The sequence below is a fragment of the Meriones unguiculatus genome, chromosome 9 (assembly GCF_030254825.1).
Source record: "Meriones unguiculatus strain TT.TT164.6M chromosome 9, Bangor_MerUng_6.1, whole genome shotgun sequence".
In the NCBI taxonomy this organism is placed as follows: Eukaryota; Metazoa; Chordata; class Mammalia; order Rodentia; family Muridae; genus Meriones; species Meriones unguiculatus.
Genome location: NC_083357.1, coordinates 75,568,769 through 75,588,560, shown reverse-complemented (window position 1 = coordinate 75,588,560; position 19,792 = coordinate 75,568,769). Strand labels below are relative to the sequence as shown.

The 19,792-nt window shown below is 45.3% G+C and overlaps 1 protein-coding gene across 1 annotated transcript in view; it reads right to left on the bottom strand.

Annotated features, from left to right (window-relative positions):
• Positions 1 to 994: 994 nt before the first annotated feature.
• The window catches only part of Vwa8 (von Willebrand factor A domain containing 8), a 332,841-nt gene continuing 314,043 nt past the window's right edge, over positions 995 to 19,792 (bottom strand). The window contains exons 41-45 of the mRNA XM_060391483.1: positions 16,559 to 16,684; positions 14,289 to 14,447; positions 5,919 to 6,017; positions 4,631 to 4,869; positions 995 to 2,218 (exon numbers count right to left, since the gene is read on the bottom strand). Coding sequence (XP_060247466.1) covers positions 2,110 to 2,218; positions 4,631 to 4,869; positions 5,919 to 6,017; positions 14,289 to 14,447; positions 16,559 to 16,684 — 732 coding nt within the window. The 3' untranslated portion in view covers positions 995 to 2,109. The remainder of the gene's footprint in view (positions 2,219 to 4,630; positions 4,870 to 5,918; positions 6,018 to 14,288; positions 14,448 to 16,558; positions 16,685 to 19,792) is intronic.

The window sequence follows — 19,792 nt, the reverse complement described above, 5'->3', positions numbered from 1 at the left end:
CTCGGCGGCCTGGAATTACGTACATTTAATAATAAATGCACACCCTTCTTAGGTAGTGTGAGAAGTGAAAACAAGGCTGCTTTCGCCTCCTTCATCATCTTCCCCTTTTACAAATAAGAAAACACAGAAGTCTATTTTCTCTTTCAAATAACAATCACAGAGGATGTCTGGCTAGCGGGAAAGGGAAACTTAATTACTGGAGAACATTCTTTCCATGTTTCAAAAAGAATGGCTCTGCTTACTCAGGTTGTTCTGTGTGCAGGGTCTGTGAAGGGCCGCCTCCTTGAGCTACTTTTGTATGCTCTTTCCAAAGGCTGCCAGTGACCTTGGGGCCAAGCTGCCCCTTGATGGGTGTTTCCTCAGGTCACTGCTGTTCCCAGGAAGAAAGGCGCTGTTTGACGATTCTTCCCAGCAGTGTCCCAGGCCCTAGTCCCCACACCTCTGAGTGCCTGAAAACACCCAGTCAGGGAGGATAAATCAGAGTGAAGAAGATGGCTCTATGAAGCAAAGACAAACTGCAAAAAGTACTGGAAGAAAGGAAGGGAGGCGGTGGGAGCCGTCCACTGATGCCAGGGAGTAGCAGTGTGGGTGAGGGGCTCACCAAAGCACTTGCAGGTGAGGAGGGCCTCTGGCTTTGCCCACCTGCCTGTGCCTGTGGACCTCTCTAAGGCTCCATGTCTTCATGTGTAAAGTAAGAGTTGGATGAATAATGTAACGTCTGTGGTCAGGACTCTGGTGACGAGTCCTCTGAATGGCACTTTGTGAGCTTGTGCCCATCTTACAGGCCGTGAGGACTGAACTGACACACTGCACAGAACCATTTCATGTACTCCCAATGTGCAGGGAATCACCAGCAACTGTGGATGCTGATAATTAGTCATGCGATTACATTTTTTGAAGGTGCTTACTGAGTTGGAACTTGGTGTATTTGGGGATAGTCAAGCACCCAGAGTAAGCACATGACTAGAAAAACAAACCACTCGAATTCCTTGGATGGTGACATCAGATTGGGAAGCTTTTATTTGACAGTAAGAAATGGATGACATTTTCTCTGTCCTATAACTAAATAAAATGAATCTACAGGCCTGTATGGTGACACATGGCTAGGGTAATATCAAGACTGGGTTTTCAGCTTACAGTAAGCACACACATAACGGTTGCCTCAGCACTTCTGATTCCACTGCCAGCTGAGAAGGGGAGCAGTTTATTAGATCAGTTGAGAGAGAGTTCTGTTGGAATATGAGATTTTTAAGGATGTGAGGAGGTATTCTCGGAAAGACAAGAGAATTGGGCTGAGAAGAAAAGTATGCTTTTCCTTAGTTAAACCTAAAGAGATCTCCAGGCAGCATTCAGTCAAACACACTTCTTTGAACTTTGTGTAACTTGTCCAAGTAGCATTTGCCACTTTCAGCGCTGTGATTTGGACAGCAAAGTATGTTCCACTGTGCAACTCTGGAGAAGGGCAGAAGGCAAGCTGCAGGGAACCTGAGGCAGGACAGCCTCACCCTTCAGGGCGGGCAGGACATCTGTTCTTTACCATCTCAAGAACTGTTCAGAGGCCATGTGGGAGAGCAAGCGCCCCAAGGATTTTTCGGTCAAGAGAATGGGCTAGTGAGAGAATCAAACACTTTATAAAGACTGCTGTCCAAATACTTTCCTGTGGGTTAACTGCTGTAAAATTGTTTGCTGGGCAAGACACATTGCGGAGAGAGTAAAAATAACGATAGACAGGAGCATGTTGGGCGGGGCTGGCAGGCCTGTCCCTTCGTGGCAGGCTACGGGCTTAGAGGCTCCGTTTTCTGGAATGGCATCTGGTGGCAGATGACATATTAAGGCAAAAGTGGGTATTTTTTTTTTTTTTTAATCCTTTGAGTTTGAAACCAGACCAAGCCCTCCAGTTCCTGCACCTACTTCCTTCAACCCTGACCTTTTAAGAAATGCAGGTCAACCCGTTTCCTCCAACCCATCCAGAGTACATTTCCATTCACAAGTCTGCTGGCTGCTGGATGGGAGCGTCCGGCCACCACACAGCTCAGCTCGGCTGGTGTCTTTTCAGAGTTCTCTCTGCTCTCATCTTGCTTCCAGTCCCGGGATGGGAAAGGGCCCTTCTTAGATACTGGACAGCATGGTGGAGGTGAAGATCTGTTGTAAAATCTGAGGTATCTTCTTGGTGTCCATAGCAATGAAAGAGCGGCCAGCTGGCAGCGTTCTCTGAAGCCTGCCAGAGGGAAGGGAAGGAAGGAAGTCACCACTGCAAACCAAGGCTCTATTCCAGTGGCTGCCCCTGGCCAGCGCAGTGTCAGAATGTGTTCTTAGGACGTTTTCACTTTCTCATACCTTGCCTGAACTTGAATTGGCTGTCACTGAGTAATGGAAGGCCTGGGAAAGCATCAGGGGAAAGCAGGGAGGCGAGAGGAAGAGCTTTTCAGTGAGAAAACGAGTGCTTTTGAAGTTCTATGTTTCCTGAAATGTTATATTCCCTTGACAGGACAGTGCCCGAGGGCCCCATCTGGAATTAGCTCACCTGCATCTGGCCAAGTGTGCTGGCCTCAGAGCGTACTTGTAAAAGCCTCCCCCCTTTTTTAGAGAACAGACCTCCAACCCACTGCACCGCCAAGTCCCCAAGTGGCTCTCTCGCTCCTCCCCATCACACAATGTGAAATGCAATCTGCATTATCCGACGGCCACTTTGACGATACTGAGGTTGAACAGACTTACGGTAACTTAAAAAAAAAAAAGTCAATTTATCATTTGGAACAAAAGGCCATCTTTGAAGGCAATAAGAAGGCAATTCACAGATGTATTGAAAAGAACGGTGCCTTTCATTGTGCCAACAAAGTTTGGTTTTGGAATGACATTTAATAAAAATCAGGCGTTCTGTGCAGTATCGTGTATTTGGCATGCTGGGCAGGGCAGCTTTTTGCCAGTGAATGTTGGACCTTTTCCCCAGGAAACCACAAGGGTATTATTGTGCTTTCTTAAGTATTCCAACAGGATCTGTTCACTAGAAAGGGAAAAAAAAAATTGCTCCTTTCAGTTCAGCCAGCAATGTTGAGCTTGCCGTCTGCCTAGCGCTGGTGCTGGGGAAATGTGGATAGAAAAGGCTTCAAGAACGGAAGGTCCCAGAAAACGAGACGTGCATGTGGTCAGCTGCACTAAGTGACCACGCGCCCACAATACCAAATCTGTTCTCAAGCCCACTGTGGAAGCTGCAGACCCACGGGGCTGAAAACTCCTTTCTGCGAGTTTGTGCCACACAGCAAAGCATGCGGAAGAGGCGGAAGAGGCGGAAGCAAAGGCAGGCCATCCAGTTGTATATTTTCTCTTGAGATGCACTTTCAGTTGTGTTTTCTGCCTTTTATGAGTATTTTAGGCAGAGAAGAAGAACATGAATGCTTTCTGTCAGTGTGTTTAAGTTATGGAGAGTGTTTCCTGGCTTCTCCTCTTGGGTCATTCCAGAGGCACTTATTGTCTGACTATAAACTCATACAGCTACATGCTACAGTGAGCAGACTGCATGGTAACTATACATACATACACACGTGTCTATATGCAGGCATATACATATATGCTTGCATATATACACATGTCTGTACACACTGTCACTTATGAGAGTTTGTTTATAGGGATATGTATGTCTGTGTGCATGCATGTGAATATGCGTATGTGACTCTTCATATGTCTGTGGTAGTTTGAGTGAGGCTGGCCCCCATAGGCTCATATGTTTACAGGCTTAGTCCTCAGTGGGTGAACTGTTTGGGAAGGATTAGGAGGTGTGGCCTTGTTGGAGGAAGTGTGCCAATGGGGGTGGGCTTTGAAGTTTCAAAAATCCATGCCAGGCCCAGGGCGTCTCTCTCCGCCCACTGCCAGTAGATCATGATGTAAAACTCTTACTGCTCCAGTGCAATGCCTGTCTGCTTCCTACCCTGGAGATCACAGATTAACACTGACACTGTACACAAGCCCCCAGTTCAATGCTTTCTTTATTTAGAAGCTCCCTTGGTCATACTGTCTCTTCATAGTGACAGAACAGTGCCTGAGACAATGTCTTTTTACACACCCAATAGACACTCTTCATATGTCTGTGGACATAGACACGCATTGCATGCAGACGAGTACAGTTTCTATTATTGCTAGGGATTTATTATTGCTGGTTTCCTTTATTTTTTATTTTTGGCACTGCTTGGGATTGATCCTGGGGCTTCACACATGCTAGGCAAGTGTTCCACCTACCCCTCAGCTACAGCACCAACTCTATATTTATTATTTTTGAGTATGATTTGAACACAAACTGATGAGAGTGAGCTTGGGAGGGTCTCTGTAAAGTACCTAATGTATAAAATACTATCTAACCTATTAGTGGATAAATCAATTTGGTAATTATTTATTTTATAAGAACAATTAAAATGACAAATTCTGGTCCAAAAAACTGTAGAGCATCATGCTCCCTCAAAACTACAACTTCTTGCCCAAACCAGCCAGGGCATTGTGCATGCGAAATGTGACATTAGCTGCTTGGGGGCAGACACGCTAACCCTGCTGTACCTGCCCTTGCCAGCCCTCAGGGTGAGGTCTGAAGAATGACATGCCAGATAGTATCATATCCAGCCTCTCTCGTGACAACGCTTACCTGGCTGCCTGATCCCCCAAAGAGCCGATGAAGATGGCGAAGGCATTTACTTGAGGGTCGCTTGTCAGGATCTGGGCAAAGCGGGCTGGGTTTATCCCGTATCGGGATAGATTTGCATCACTCAAGATGATGACAAAGTACTCATCAGCGTCTTCTTTGGTGATGTCCTTGATGGCGTGTTCCGCCCCCTCTAGCGTGTGGTCCCCACTCATGCAAAACTGAGAGTGGGCATGCATTGTCTGGAGGTAAGAGTCGGGGCACAAAAGCCATGGTGAGCAACTCCTTTCAGCATACATGATGATTGTTCTATGACAGACTGCCTGCCTTTTGATCTACAGACTGAGTGACAGCAGCACACAGTGATAGGTGTGTGGAGTTGACTTTCCTTAGAATAGGCAATGTTGGGCTGGAGAGATGGCTTCTCTTTCAGAGGTCCTCAGTTCAATTCCCAGCAACCACATGGTTGCTCACAACCACCTATAATGTGATCTGATGCTCTCTTCTACATGCAGGTAGAGCACTCAAATGAATAAAATAAATAAGTAAACCTTTATATCAGCTGAGCATGGTGGCACAAGACTTTAATCCCAGCACTCAGAGAGGCAGAGGCAGGTGGACGGTTTTGAGTTCAAAGCCAGCCTAGTCTACAAAAGCAAGCCCAGGACAGCCAAGCCTACACGGAGAAACCCTGTATTGAAAAGCCAAAAAAAAAAAAAAAAGAAAAAAAGAAATGGGCAATGTTCCCAACTGACACTTTTACAACTCAGCTTTCTATTTAAAATAAGAAAATATGTAAGTTGGCGTCATCCCAGAGAGAAGCAAGATGCAGGAGAAAAATAAGGAATGGGTTGAATTTCCAGTAAACAAGTCAATTGGTGATGCAGAACACTGTTTCCAGTGGTAAAAGAGAAAATCTGTTTTAAGATCATGATGTCTACTGTAGATTTAAGTTTGTGAAAGTGAATTTATCATTCAAAATTACAAGAAGAATATACAATTTGGAATACAGAGTACCCAAGAAAAAGGTCATTCTTTCCTTTCTACTGAGCATGTCTTAGTATAAAGAATTCTGATCATAGATGCTCAAACCCAACAGAACACTGAGTGCTCTGAACACACGCAGGGAAAACATGGATTTAGATGATAGAAAAGGGATTTTAAGCAGGAAAGGTGGTTTCTATTCAGTGCTTGAAAGAATATGAGATTCACTGCTTCGTCAGTGAATCCTAGCTTCTATCTAATCTGATAGAAATTCTCACAATGGAGAAGGAGCAATGTATTTATTTACCTTCAGAACTTCTAGTCTCTGCTTATTGTCCTTGGGGATTTTGTTAACCGGAACAATCTTGATGTTGTAGCCATCTCCCGAGTGTCCAGCGATGTCGTACTGCATGCAGGAGAGTTGGAGAGTTAGGAAGTCGGTGAGGAACAGAATGATCATTGGTCCTATGGATTCCCAACTCTGGACTGTTCCATGTTCCACATGTGTCCATAAAGCGACACAGAGAGACAAAAGAGGAAGATGTATGCTAGCAACAAAGGTAAACAAATTTTGGACTCATTCTGTTTGGATCCACTACCTTCTGAAAGAGGTAGAAAGTATGATGGAGAACTCAGAGACTACCCCAAACTTTATGTGGACATTTCAAGGGACACTTTGTAAGAAGCACACACACGATATTAGACAGAATTCAAAGGGCTCTCAGTATTCCAGCCTTCATGTGCAGGCTCTCTACACAATCCCCATAACTGTGGTCATGTCTGCTAAGCATTAACAGGATAGCACCTATGATCACATTAACTTTCATGATAAAGGGGACTCAGCTGATGTAATTAAGTTTACTCGAGTCTGAGTTAATAAAAAGAAGTTACCTAGTGGGTCTAGCCTAGTCACACAGTGCTCTTTCAAAGCAGCCTTTTCCTGGAGAGTTAGAAAAAAAGCATTAGGGGGATCTGACATGAAGGCGTTAACTGTGATGGAGCTGGAGGGGGGACCATCAGTGGTCTCCAGAGGCTGGGAGCCTGCAGGAAATTGGGGACCTCTGTCCATGATTCTGAGCAACTCAAGTCTACCAACAAGGTCACCCTGAAGCAGACCCTTCCCCAGAGCCCCACAGAGAACAAGTATACATGTCTAGTTTTCTTCTATTTCTAAAGGTAAAACATACTTGCAGAAGTTAAAGTACAGAAGGCCAACACTATCTACAGTCATGTTCAAGTTAACCTCTGAAGATATTGTATGATAGATGCTCTTGGCCATTTAGTTCTTTCTAACAGACACACCAAGCTGCACAGTCACAAACACACCAGCATCAGCATGACTTTTGGCTGATATTGACCATGTGACCACACAATCTGCTTTTCCACTTATTAATATGTCATGTATCTTTCGATGTAGGAAGCTCTTTGTAATTCTGTATTTTTTGGGCACACAAGACAGTCCTGACTGTTGAGAAGAGGCCAGAGTTGGAAGTCTGGTGCCCCTCTACAAAATTTGCAAAGAAGCCAGAGGTAAACTGGGTGAGGTCTGTCTCTCCTACTATCCCTCTCAACCCTCCCACCTCTACTTGAGACATTTTGTGATGACATGAAAGTCAGGACACTGGGGCAACGGAGGTATCTGCAAGGAAAATGGTGTGCATCTGGGGAGGAAAACTTCAGGGAACATTTGGGATGTCTGCTAATCCGGTGTTGATCAATAGCTGTTCTCCACACTCCTGTCCACCCTGTACTAGCTGTTACAGGGGACTGGCTCCTGTAAATCAAACCTTTGCCCATCTGTGCCTTTGCCGGTGGTAAGTCCTTACGTGCTTCATCTCTGCTCAGTTAGTTTCTGTGCGTAGATACCGGAGAAAGGCTCTCAGAGACCTTGCGATCAACTTGGAGCAAGAGGCAGCTTGCCTTTTGTTGGGCTACGTTATTTTATAAACAATCTAGAAAGCAGAAGGCCATTTTCCCCTAAGCCAGATGACAAATGCAATCTAACATATTGAGGCTGGTGGCCATGTCTGAAATGGGAAGTAGAAAGATTACTGGTGAAAGTGTCTGGCTCCCTCCATTAAAAACAGGAAGTGGATGGAGTTATCTGGGAAAGATGAACTCCACTTTGGAGGGGCCCACATTGTGTACTGAGGAGACGAGGCTTGCAGGAAAGACCTAGCACTCATCCCCAGGAGGAGGACATAACCGGGGCTCTATATAGTTATGTCTACACCTTGAAAAACTATAAATCCGGCTACAAATTTCCAGATTAAACATGCTCTTCTATCCTACTTTGATGTTACATCTTAATGATCTGTGAGCCAGGAACAAATTATGAGTATGTGGCTTCCTTAAAGCTTTTGGAACATCGCAATGTGGGGAGAGTTCTTGCCTCTGGTCCAGCCTGGCTGCTCCTCAAACTGCTAGGAAGGCAGACCTAAGAAAGGCCCACACAGGACTAGAGAGCAGAGGTGGATCATTCATCAGTGTCGTTAGGCACTGTGAGAAGACCTGGCCCCTTGGTCCATGTGCACCTCCCCTGGGAGGGCTTGGACAGAGGAGCACTAGAGCAGGGCTGAGAGGTTACTGTATGCCTGCCCTCCTTTTGTAGTACTGGCGACTGAACCCAGGGCCTCAAGTACACTAGGCAAGTACTTTTCTATCTCCAGTCCTCTTTTTATTTTGAAAAAGGGTCTTACTAAGTCTTCCAGGTTAGCCTTGAACTCACTGTGTATCCAAGGTGGCTCTTGAACCTGCAAAGCTCCTGCCTCAGTAGGTGGACGCAGGCCTGTCCCACCAGGCTGCTTTCATGATGGGCTGCTGAAGTAGCTATAAAAGAGGCACCTACACAGAGGACAAAGCAGATTCCCATGTGCACTGAGTTAAGAGGACTGAATGACTCAGCCTTTTCCTCCCTTTTAAGGGATGTCTGGGAATCCTATCAGATAATAATGGACACAACTGAGTAGGCCTTTGCCCTTGTATCTTAACATGTTTAAAAACAGTAATACGCTTATCCTTAAAACTGTCTGAGTTCACGGGAAACATACATGAAAGAACTCTGTTACTATCTGTGTGAGGTTATATAGCCCAGGCTTGCTTCAAACTCATGATCCATCAGCCATGCAGTTCTAGGACAACAGGAGTGTGGTATTACAACTAGCTGGTCTCATTTGTTTTTATTTTCTAACTCTTGACCCTGCCATTCACCCAGGCTGGGCCCTGCAGGGACCATCATGTAATCAGCTGGGAGAGGCCACACACGCTTCCACAGAGCGGCACAGGACTTTAACAACAGCCTCATTGTCCCTGCCAACCACCGACATTTAGGCTGCAATTTTTCTATGGGGCTTACAAAGTATCCTGGAAATCTCTGTGGAGTTTTGATTTTAGCATTCAGCATAAATATTAAATGACAGCTGTTCAGAAACCCCCAAACAGAGAAAGAGCCTTCTCTAATGCTTCTCTGCTCTACAATTTGGTTAGATTCCCCTTAGCTGGTTTGTTTTGAAAACCTCACTCCTTTAGAGGAAGGCATAACAAAAAGAGTCTCAATCAAGACAGGAATTTACCATCCAGTAGGAATTTAAAGCAGAATGTAAAAGAAGCTTCTCAAAATACAGAGCTATTGGCACATTTATGAATACGACGGAGGCTTCACCTTCTATTAGGAAGGAGTATCATGTGCTGGTTTGGGGATAGGTTATGCTTTATTAGGCTTCTGATTGTAAGTTGGTATGTGGAAATCTTCCCAGGCTGTTGTGAACATGACATATGAATTCTGTGTTCTAAAATCTAAATGCACCATTCTAAAATGGCACTACTGTGGCCAGCAAGGAGTTAGATGAATGAGTGATAGCAAAGGTCTAGGGAGGTGCTAGCAGAGCCCTAGGGCATAGGTGAGTTACTAATCTACTGTACCCAGTTAGCCCTCTTCCTGTCATGGAAGTCAGCATAAAGAGTGCTCTTAAAGTCAAGGTGAAGACATGGCTTGGACATAACAAGCCTTTTGATTTAGGGCAAGGTGCTTAGCCTTTCCAAACCTTCTGCTACCTTGGAAGTGATGCTAATGTAGATGACCTCTGATGGCACATGCTTGTAAATCACTTGTCCTGTCTGACCATGTCCCAGAGTCATGGAAGGACAGCACAATCCATTTAGTGATGACGATGGTCAATCTTACTTTGTCCTCACACGCACAGCATCTTCATAAGCTCATCTCTGATTCTGTGAACTAGCTTTGCTGGAGGTGCTAACACTGATGCTGGGAAGGACCATCAGCCTTTGCTGAGGCAGACGTTATCACTGGCTCTCTATTCTTGTGTCTGACTCTTCATGTTACTACAGAGAAAGGTGAGTCCTCAAGCTATTCCTCCATCTCTTAAGCTTTTTGTTTTCATGGCTAATAATTCTACATCAACTACTGAGCCAATTCTGAATGGACTCAGCAAATTTTGTGTACTTTTTTTGGGAGTCCTATCTCTGAGTAATAGTATGAATATATTCAAAGCCTAAGACCGATAGAATGACTGGTCTCCATATTTAAACTCAAGGAACATTCTTAAGGCATTGGGAAAGTGGTAATTACAGATACTCAGCTAAGTGTCTCTCTCTGAGTCATGCCTTTCTATAGCCTTCTGGGAAGTAATGGAGCCTTCCTCACGAAGATACCTTCAAAGAAACCATCCTATCTATCATACCACCTTTACATGGTGGGATACAAAGACTACAGAACAAGATTACAGAATATGTTTACTTTTGAATGAATTTTTGAAAATACTGATTTGGCATAAGTTCAGGCATAAATAAAGCAGATCCAAGAAATAAGATATAAAACAAGTAAGAAATAAATATCCCCAATGTGGGGCTAGAAGTCCTGGCATTTCACTGTCTAGCAGTGTGACCTTGGGTCAAGTATTTAACCTCTTTGAGTCTTAGTTTTCTGTAGAAAGAGGTTGGTGAAGATTATTGCCAGCCACAAGGTTCTATGACAATTTAATACTCAAGAAATGGAATGAAAAGCTGGCTTCTCCTTATTTGAGGGGCACACGTGTCTTGCAGTCTCCTGTCGAGGGGGGAGTGATTTATACACTTGAAGTGAGGACCAAGGACACCTTCTACAGAGGGAAGGACTTCTGAGTTGGTAAGAAGCAAGAGTCCAGTATGGTTCTAGAACAGTGGGTTTCTTTTTCAACATCCCCCCCCACCCCCGCACATCTTCTTTTGTCGTGTTAGGGCTAGAACGTAGGGCCTTGTACAGGCCCTGAGGTCTGGTTAGAGTTTATCATTATCCTAGGAAGACAGAACCTCTGTAGCTCAGCCTGGTCTGTAAGAGATTGTCCTGACTGATGAGAGAGGACCCAGCCCACTGTAGATGACTCCATACCTAGATGGGTGGACCTGGGCTCTATAGGGAAGCTGAGCATGGGCCAGTGAGCAGTGTTACTCCCTGGTTTCTGCCCTGACTTCCCTGAGTGGAGAGGGACCTGGAAATGTAAGCCGAGTAAGCTTCTACTTCCTAAAGTGCTCCTGGACATGGTGTTTGTTACAGCATCAAGAGGAAACTAGAACACTGGGCATTCTCTTTACTGCCAAAGCCGCATCCCTAGTCCATCACAGTGCTTTTCTAACTCTTTCTTGCATTAAAAAAAAAATATTTTTTAAAGCAACGGAATCCTTTCTCCAAATGAATCTGTATGAAGGCCATGTTATGCAGCACTGTGCAGCAGCACTGGAAGGGGCTGCTGTTTTACTAGTGCTGAGAGAGTCAGGGCAGAGCCTGCCTACTCCCCTAACCTCACCCACTCCCCACAGGCTTCCTTTTCCACGGCTCATCTCAGAGCATAACTTACATGCCTTCATAGAAATAAAGTAATATATTTTACGTTCTTGTCTCTCCAAAGCCCAGTTTCTGAATGAGAAGAAACCCATTTTCTGGCACCATTGTTTGAATGCTTAGTGGAAAGATGGTCACCAAACTCTTTGGTGTTACTTTGAAGAAACCTCAGGGCATTAAAAGCTTTTGAGAAGAAAGTCTATTAAGATGACAATGAGAACGCCCAGGAGCTTGGAGAAGAGAGCAAACTGGAATGAAGGTAAAGGAGAAGAAGCTTCCTGCCAAAACAAAACGGTTCATGTAACCATTTGCTGTGTGTACAGTGGGGATGAGAGAGATGACTGCCAGTAACTTGTGCTGTTTGGGAGTATGTGCAGGCAGGCGGCTGAACACTTTCAGGGGCTTGAAAGACTCCAAGCGGCTTAGCAAATGTCATGCTGCTGAATTACCTTTCCGTCTCAGTAACTCTCATGCTTGAAGGTCCCTGTGGTTTGGCATGCATTGTGCTAATGTGGAATAAAAGCAGAGGCGGACTCCATGCGAGGCTACCAGAACAGACTGTAATGACCCACAAGGCAGCATGGAGCTCTAGCCAAACACAACACAAGCAGATGCCAAGAGGGATGGGCAGCATGCGGACCACCTCACCAGGGGGCTCTTCTGCACGCTGCAAAGCAGAGGGGATACCCTCACAGCCCAGGGCTAGCTGCGGGAAGACTGAATGCAGGACTGTCTGGAACTGGGGTAGGAGCGTTAGAGCACATTCATTCCCGAAGACACCGCGTGATGTCATCCTGGGTACCCCATGCACCATCATCTGCTCACGAGTCATTAGTTTATATTTTCCAAGCAAGTTATGGCCCCTCAGGAGTTCCTGTGAGTGGACCTTACTCTTCTTTCATAAACAAGAAATTGAAAGCACAGACAGATTAAGTGGCTGGGAAAAATGATGACATTATGATGAATAATTATGAAATATCAAATGTTTCTAAAAAGATCAAAAGTTCGATGATGCAGTTGGAATCGAGAGGGAACAGATGGACTTTCAATTCCTCACCCTTGCTCCTTTGGACTACGTGTACCTCATCCTCATGTACCCTCAAGCACCTAATTAGAAAAGGCTCTCACAGCATATTGGACGCATTCCTCTTTTGGCCTCTACAGAGGGCCCTGGAAAGCCCTTGCAGAGACTGGGTGGCCTGTGGCCAATCGAATCTCAGGCAGGGTGGTGGCTATATGCAAGCATGGAGGGAAGACCTGGCAAGGGTATATGAAACAAGGGGGGTGGTGATGGGGCAGGTTCAAACCCAAAGGTTTTTGAACATTAGGTGAGATGTGGTTATTTATGGCTGTCTTGACTACCCATTGGCCATCAGTGATCAAATGACTTGAACATTTTTTCAAGACAGGGTTTCTCTGTGTAGCCTTGGCTGTCCTAGACTTGCTTTGTAGACTAAAGTGGCCTCAAGCTCATAGAGATCTGCCTGCCTCTGCCTCTCTGAGTACTATAAATAGGCATTTTCTATAAAAAAAAATCAAGATGCAATCACATATTCGATATATGTCAAGAGATGGGAAGGTTGACAATCCTCAGTGCAGACAAAGCAGGTTCTGCTTCATTTGCTCCAACAGGAGTATGCTTTAAAGGGCTGATCTCTCACTCCACAGAAGGAAATTCTTTGTCTTACAAGCCACATGCTAGTCAAGAGCAGAAAGTCTCTTCCCAGATCTCTCCACGTGCCCCATCCTCATCCTGTTAGGGGGAACCTTTGATTTGGGCTCTGGGGTTCCTGGCAACTCTAACAGAGCCAAGGGGAACTCTTTAACAGTTCCATGGTTCTCAGTGGCTACAGGGGTTGGCCCTCCTGTTGTGAAGGGAAGCAGAGCTCCTTCTCACCTAAGCCATGTGTTACATCCATCTGAACCCCTGTACTGTGAACAGTCTTGCAGCCCCACAGTATTCAACTGCTGGAGGCTGTTCATTCCTCACCACGTAGCTCTCAAGGCCTTTCTCCCAGTGGGCTATGTGCTTCACGGGGAGCCTAAGTAAAATGACAAGTCAATTTGTTTGTGGCATAATACAGAGTCGTGGCATGTGATGCAATCTTAAGGTACAGGTAGGGTGCCAGGCTGCGTGACAACTGGCTTGAGATTGTGTGTTCCTCAAGGGTTCATGCAGCACAGAACTGGAGTTCCTAGGCATAGGCTGTGTGTCCTTCCCAGCGTCCGCACAACACGCCTCTCCCAGCATAAGCTGATGTTCAGACTATCCACTGCGATGCCAGTCCTGTCACAAGCAGATGAGTCAGCTCGCATTGGCTGGCAACACAGCATCGTGCAGATGCCCTCGCCGTACTCAAACCTCTGAGATGGGGGACTTAACAGAAAAATGGACAATAACAAGCTGGAAATGGTTTAAACAGAAGGCAGCCTTCTCCCAGGGGTGCAGGTCTTTGTCAGCTGGAGACTCCTATTGTCATGTAGACACTGAAGGTGGGAAGGGAAAGTGGAGCAGTGGACAGACTGTTGCCAGGTTGGGCACAGACCCTGGGTGACAGGGTGTCAATGCTAGAGACACAAGGGTGAGGATGCCCAGGGAAATGACAACAGACTTCAGTGGTTCTAGGAGACGCTGGGGTTTACCCTCACCCAACTGGCACACTGGGAGCTTTTCTCCATGGAACCAGAGGTTACCACTTCCATTACGTTACTATTAGAACAGGAGAGCAGTGGACCACTTTCCCTGTTGGCGGAGGATGGTGCCGTGGACTCTGCACCCACCTCTCGGCTGCTGACCCTAGAGGATCAATGGAGCTCTAGATCCCTAAGTCGTGCCATTACCTTGAACTTCTCCTCGTAGTTCTCAAAGGCTTCCATGACCATGCACACCGCCTCCATGGAGCGCTCCAGCCGGCCATCCACCCCGTTGAAGCGGTACATGCTGCCGGAAACATCTACCACCAGACGCAGGCGCTTGGGCTTCTGCTGTGGGCTACCCAGCTGAGGGAGAGAATGGCAAGAAAACTACGGTCAGCTGCCATCCTGGGTTCTCGACCGGGCTCTGCAGGGCCAGCCCAAGGTGCGCAGATCTGCACAGGGCTGTTCCAGCAGGTGGAGGGGATGACTGTGCCCCAGTAAGTACGTGTCAGACTGGCTGCAGGAGCCCGGGCCAACGGCTTCCTCTGGAATACAGTAAAAACTGCCTTCTGGAGGCTGACAACCTGAAAAGTAATAATCTGGAAGGATAGAAGCCCGTGTTATTCGCTCTCTGCCTCAGCGCTCCCCCAACCCCCAAGAGAGCACGATAGTTGGAGGGGAGCCCGCGTCAGCCTCACACTGTTAGGCAGCCGCTTGAGGATCATTTTCCACCTAGGATGAAGAAAGGCCAGATGGCTAAAACACGGTTATGTGAAAGGGAGTCTGGCCAAGAACTTAAGAAAGCATTTTCAGAATGTCTCGGTTCTTTAGAGCTTTTGGGTTTTCTTCTGGTCGATGAACTAGTGTTTCTTTTTTCTTTTCTTGGCAATTAAAGTGGCACTGAGCTGCTATCTGGCAAGAAATATGGATTAAAATGTGAAATCTTATGAGATCAGTTTGGGGCCCAGATCTGTCAATGTGCAAAATTTTTTTAAAAAAGTTTGTCAGTAACGATAAATAAGAAAAACTCCAGATTATTCTATGATTATATGCTTGCTGACACGCATGCAAAATAATGGGCAGAACTAATAGTTTCAAGAAAATACTGTAGGGGGCTGGGGAGATGGCTTGGTGGGTAAGGTACTCACCATCAAGCCTGACAACCTGAGTTCAATTCCCAGGACTACATGGTGGAAGGAGAGCACTGACTCCCACAAGTCGCCCTCTGACTGCCACGTGCCTGCTGTGGCATCCACAGCCCCCACACATATATAAGATAAATAAATAAAAATGTAAAGTGCCATAGATGTTTAGAGGATAACGGCAGGAAGTCAGTTTTATATATTCCTTTAAAACCTGGTAAGTCTGCCCCAATTAAGAGCAGTAAGGCACACATGCCTCCATGACTAACTCACAGATGAGTCCAAACCCTCGCTGACCACAGTGAGTCAGTAAAGAAAGCAGCTGTTGACTCATGGCAGCGACCCAGAAACAAGAACTTCCAAATGACCACCAGCTCCACTCGGGGTAAACGTTTAAAGAGTGTGACACTCATGCTCTCTCTCATTGTACCCCTGCTCTTAGCGGCCTCTCAAAGTTCACAAGACTTAGTATTTGACCATGTTGCCACAGTAAGGGGAATGCTAGTCTACAATCAGTATGGCTTAAGGGAGAGTTCCTTGTGTCCTAGAAACTGAAGGCTCCTAAAGGTCCAGGAGAGTAGGGAACCACTGAGATCGCTCTTGGGTTTCCTTGAACAGCAGTGTCTCCCATCCCCCAACGCACAGAGTACCCATGCTGCATCCGGGCAGTGGACCTACAGGTGGCCACAGAGCTGGCTCTTGGTTTTCTGAAGGTTCTGATGATGGGGGCTGGTGGTCAGTATTTGCTCTCTATTTTCTTCTCTGAGGTGGGCTGCGCTGGGAAGGTTGGCTTCCCTTCCACTAAAGACTATAGCTCCATGAACCACTTTTTCTAGCTCTATTATAAACTAGCATCTTCAGGTTTTAGTGTTTACTCTGTTGATCTGCTTGGTTGGACCTCAGGTCACAGTCAGAACCCTGCTGTCAAGTTCTCTAGATTTGCTTAAAGCTTACCCCACCTTTGCAAATGAGCTTTGTGCTGATTTTGTTTTTGTTTTAAGACAGGGTGTCTTTCGGTTGCCCTGGCTGTCCTGGAACTTGTTATGTAGATCAGGCTGGCCTCCATCTCTCAGAGTCTCTGCCTTCTGAGTACTGGGATTAACAGAACGCACCACCATGCCTGGCCCTTGTATTGACTGTTTTTAATATTATCCTATTTTGTGAGTGTGGTCCATGTCTTAGTGAGACTATTTTTTTTTTTTTCATTTATCTGTCTTACATAATGCTTTCTGTAGCTGCATATTTTAAATTAATAGTGTTTTGACACAGCTCATGAAGTCAACAGAAGGCTGAAGTGCGTGGCTCTGAGGCTCAGGGTTCCTCATTATTTACCTGGGGCTCCAGGTCACCCCGACGTTTGTAGATGGCTTTTTCTCCGGCCAGCCCGTCAATGATCTTAGCATCGTCTAGTTCTCCAGTAGCTTGGTGTCTTAGCCACTGTCTCTCTTTACCTTTGGCCTGCAATGGCACAAACAAATGCATGTGAGTCTTTGTGCACCTAGTGCTGTAGTTCTCTGACACACTTTTTGCATGAATAACAGGAAACACCCTAGGATCCTAGCAGTAAGCCACAACTCTGCAAGGGTGTAATCACATGCTCTCTGCTCGCCTTACAAGAAAGGCTTACTGAGTGTGTTTGTCAGTTATAATTGTTTTAGCACCCAAAACAATACAAAAGAATTGCACAAAGGACATATGAGCAGGAAGACAGTATGCAAATGAGCCCCAGGGGAAACGTTCTGGAAAAAAGATGTCTGGAAATGTAATGATAACATATTTCTTATGGATTTTCTGTCACAGTGAACCTAGAAAATTTATTAGGTAACAAAATAATCAGCTTGAACTTGTTAACAGTAACAGAGTCTGAGCCAATCTTCAGCGGTCTCCCTCTGGACAGGAATTCTGCAGCCAAATTCCTGAGCCTTAATGTGCAAGCTGAAACAGCTGAGGACTGTGGGAGCATTCTGTGCCACACATGCATGGTTCTTTCTCTGCCTCTCAAGATCTGGAAATCCAAATTTTCGAAAGCTATTTCCACAGCATGCTTTTCCATAGTAATGTACAACTATGCCAGGTGGCCCAAGAAAAGAGTTAAGAGACAAAGGACTCTGCTGGATGGTTTTATGTCCATGGAAACACACTGGGTCCTTAAGACTAGACTCAAAGCTGGAGGAGAACTTGTTGAGAGAAAAGGAGTTCAGACGGAGTGGGGAAGCAGGAAGGTGGTGGGGGAGGTGGTGATATGATCAAAATACATTATGCACATGATCAGACTGTCAAAGGATAAATATTTTTAAAGGGTAAAATCTTAGTATCTGTATGCCTCCTTTATCGAGGTACCTGGTCAACTGTACATGTGAAAACATGCCCAACATTCTACATCATTCGGGAGCTGCAGATTAAAACAGCTATGAGATACCACTCTATGCCTAGATATGGCCAGAATCCAAAACCCTGACAACACCAAGTGTGGGCGAGAATGGGAGGAGAGGAAAGCTCGCTGCTCGTGGAAATGCTACAGCAACTTGTGAAGACAGCTTGGCTGTTTGTTGCAAAACAAAACTCACTCTCACAATCCAGCAACGGCCCGCCTTAGTATGTACACAGTAAGTAAGAAACTTGCATGTTGCAAAAATTTGTACATCATGTCTTATGCGTAACTGCAAAACCTTGGAAGCAACCAAGATGTAAATGGATAAACTGTGGTATATTCTGGCAATGGAATATTATTCAGCATAAATAAATAAGTAAATGAACCAGAAAATTTGTAGTGATCTTGCTGTAAAAAGTGACCAGAGCAACATGGTTTCTTATTTTATATATTACTATACGGGGCTGGAAAGATGGTTCTGTGGCTAGAGTACCTAACACTCCTGCAGAGGAGTCAAGTTTAGTTTCCAGCACCCACGTCAGATGTATACAACCACCTGAAACTCCAGCTCCAGGGGATGCCCACTTCTGGCCTCTACACGAACTGTACTCACATGCATAAACCCACAAACACACATATAATTAAAAGAAAAAAAATTAGTATAGTGTGATTATACTTGATTAAATAATATAAAGATATTTACTTACCAGGACCAAGATCTTAAAAATTCTCTTTAGTAGGACTGTGAGAAAGAAATCTTATTTGCCTTAGTGATCTTACAAAATGAATTTATGTATGGTGCGTCAACATTTGGACAGGCTGGGGAGGCCAGTCTGTGCTACAGGGCTACCTCATTTAAGAAAAATTTAAAAAGACATTTACTATGAGGCTCCCCTCAAGACCACAAAGTGAACCAAAGTTAACTTTTTTTAAATTTAATTTTATTTTATGTGTATTAGTGTGAAGGAGTCAGATCCCTTGGAATTGGTGTTACAGTTGTGAGCTGCCATGTGGGTGCTGGGAATTGAACCCAGGTCCTTTGGAGGAGCAGACAGTGCTTTTAACCACTGAGCCATCTTTCCAGCCCCCAATGTTAACTCTTACGTGAGTGATGTGAAATCAATTTCCAACAGAATTAGAACCTAGAATTTACAACAGGGACAAGAAGGAAATTACTAATCATAGGTGCCATGGATCTCCGATATTGAGAGGAAGTCCTGTAGAGTCACGTGATTCCAGAGGCTTGATACACAGCAGTGTGAGGAATTTTCCTTTCATGCTAACGATTATGACAATTCTTTTTAAACATGATAAAGGGTTCCCGCTTAGACAAAGACTACTGTTACTGCCCTTGATAGAGAGGGTGTTTTCCTCTTAGAATATTGTAATTGGTTTCTCTGGGTTGGTCATCCCATAAGAGTGTGGCAGGTTTAGTCTTAATTTTCTTGTGCTGGCATTCTTTTCCTCATGGCTGTGCTTGCTACATCCTGACAATGGAAAAGTATCACTCCTTTTGCAGGCACCTTCCTAGCTCCTCAGAGGTGACAATACAGGTAGTCTTGCTATCTCTGTAGTGTCTTCTCCCATTGTCCTCAGCCTCCAGGCCTACCCAAACATTGAGCGTTAGTCATGCTGGACTGTGCTCTCTTCTCCATGTGGCCTGGGGGCCAAGTGAGTCCTGCTCTCGGTGTTTCTTCTGTCTAAATGACTGCTTCTGTTTGTGACTGTCAGTGATGTGACAGGTCACAGGGAGTGACAGCATTTAGAAACTAGCATAGCATTTGGACAAAGAATTTGGTGTTTGAATCTTTCCCTTTCTTTTTCTTTCTTTTTCTTTTTCTTTCTCTCTCTTTCATTCTCTCTTTCTGCCTCTTTCTTCACAACAGGGTTTCTTTAACAGCCCTAGTTGTCTTGGAACTTGCTCTGTAGACCAGGCTGGACTTGAACTCACAGAGATCCGCCTGCCTCTGCCTCCTGAGTGCTGAGATTAAAGGTGTGCCTCATCTCCACCCAGCAATGATGCTTATAAGTTAAGAAAAAAACAGGAGCCTGAAGCTAGGAGCTATGCATGCCTATAATCTCAGGATTTAGGAAGCAGAAGTGGGAAGATGGCAGGTTTGAGGGCAGCCAGAGCCTCAAAAAGACTCTGCCTCCATCCCCCCTCCACCTGTATTCAATTTTAATAAAAATTTCCT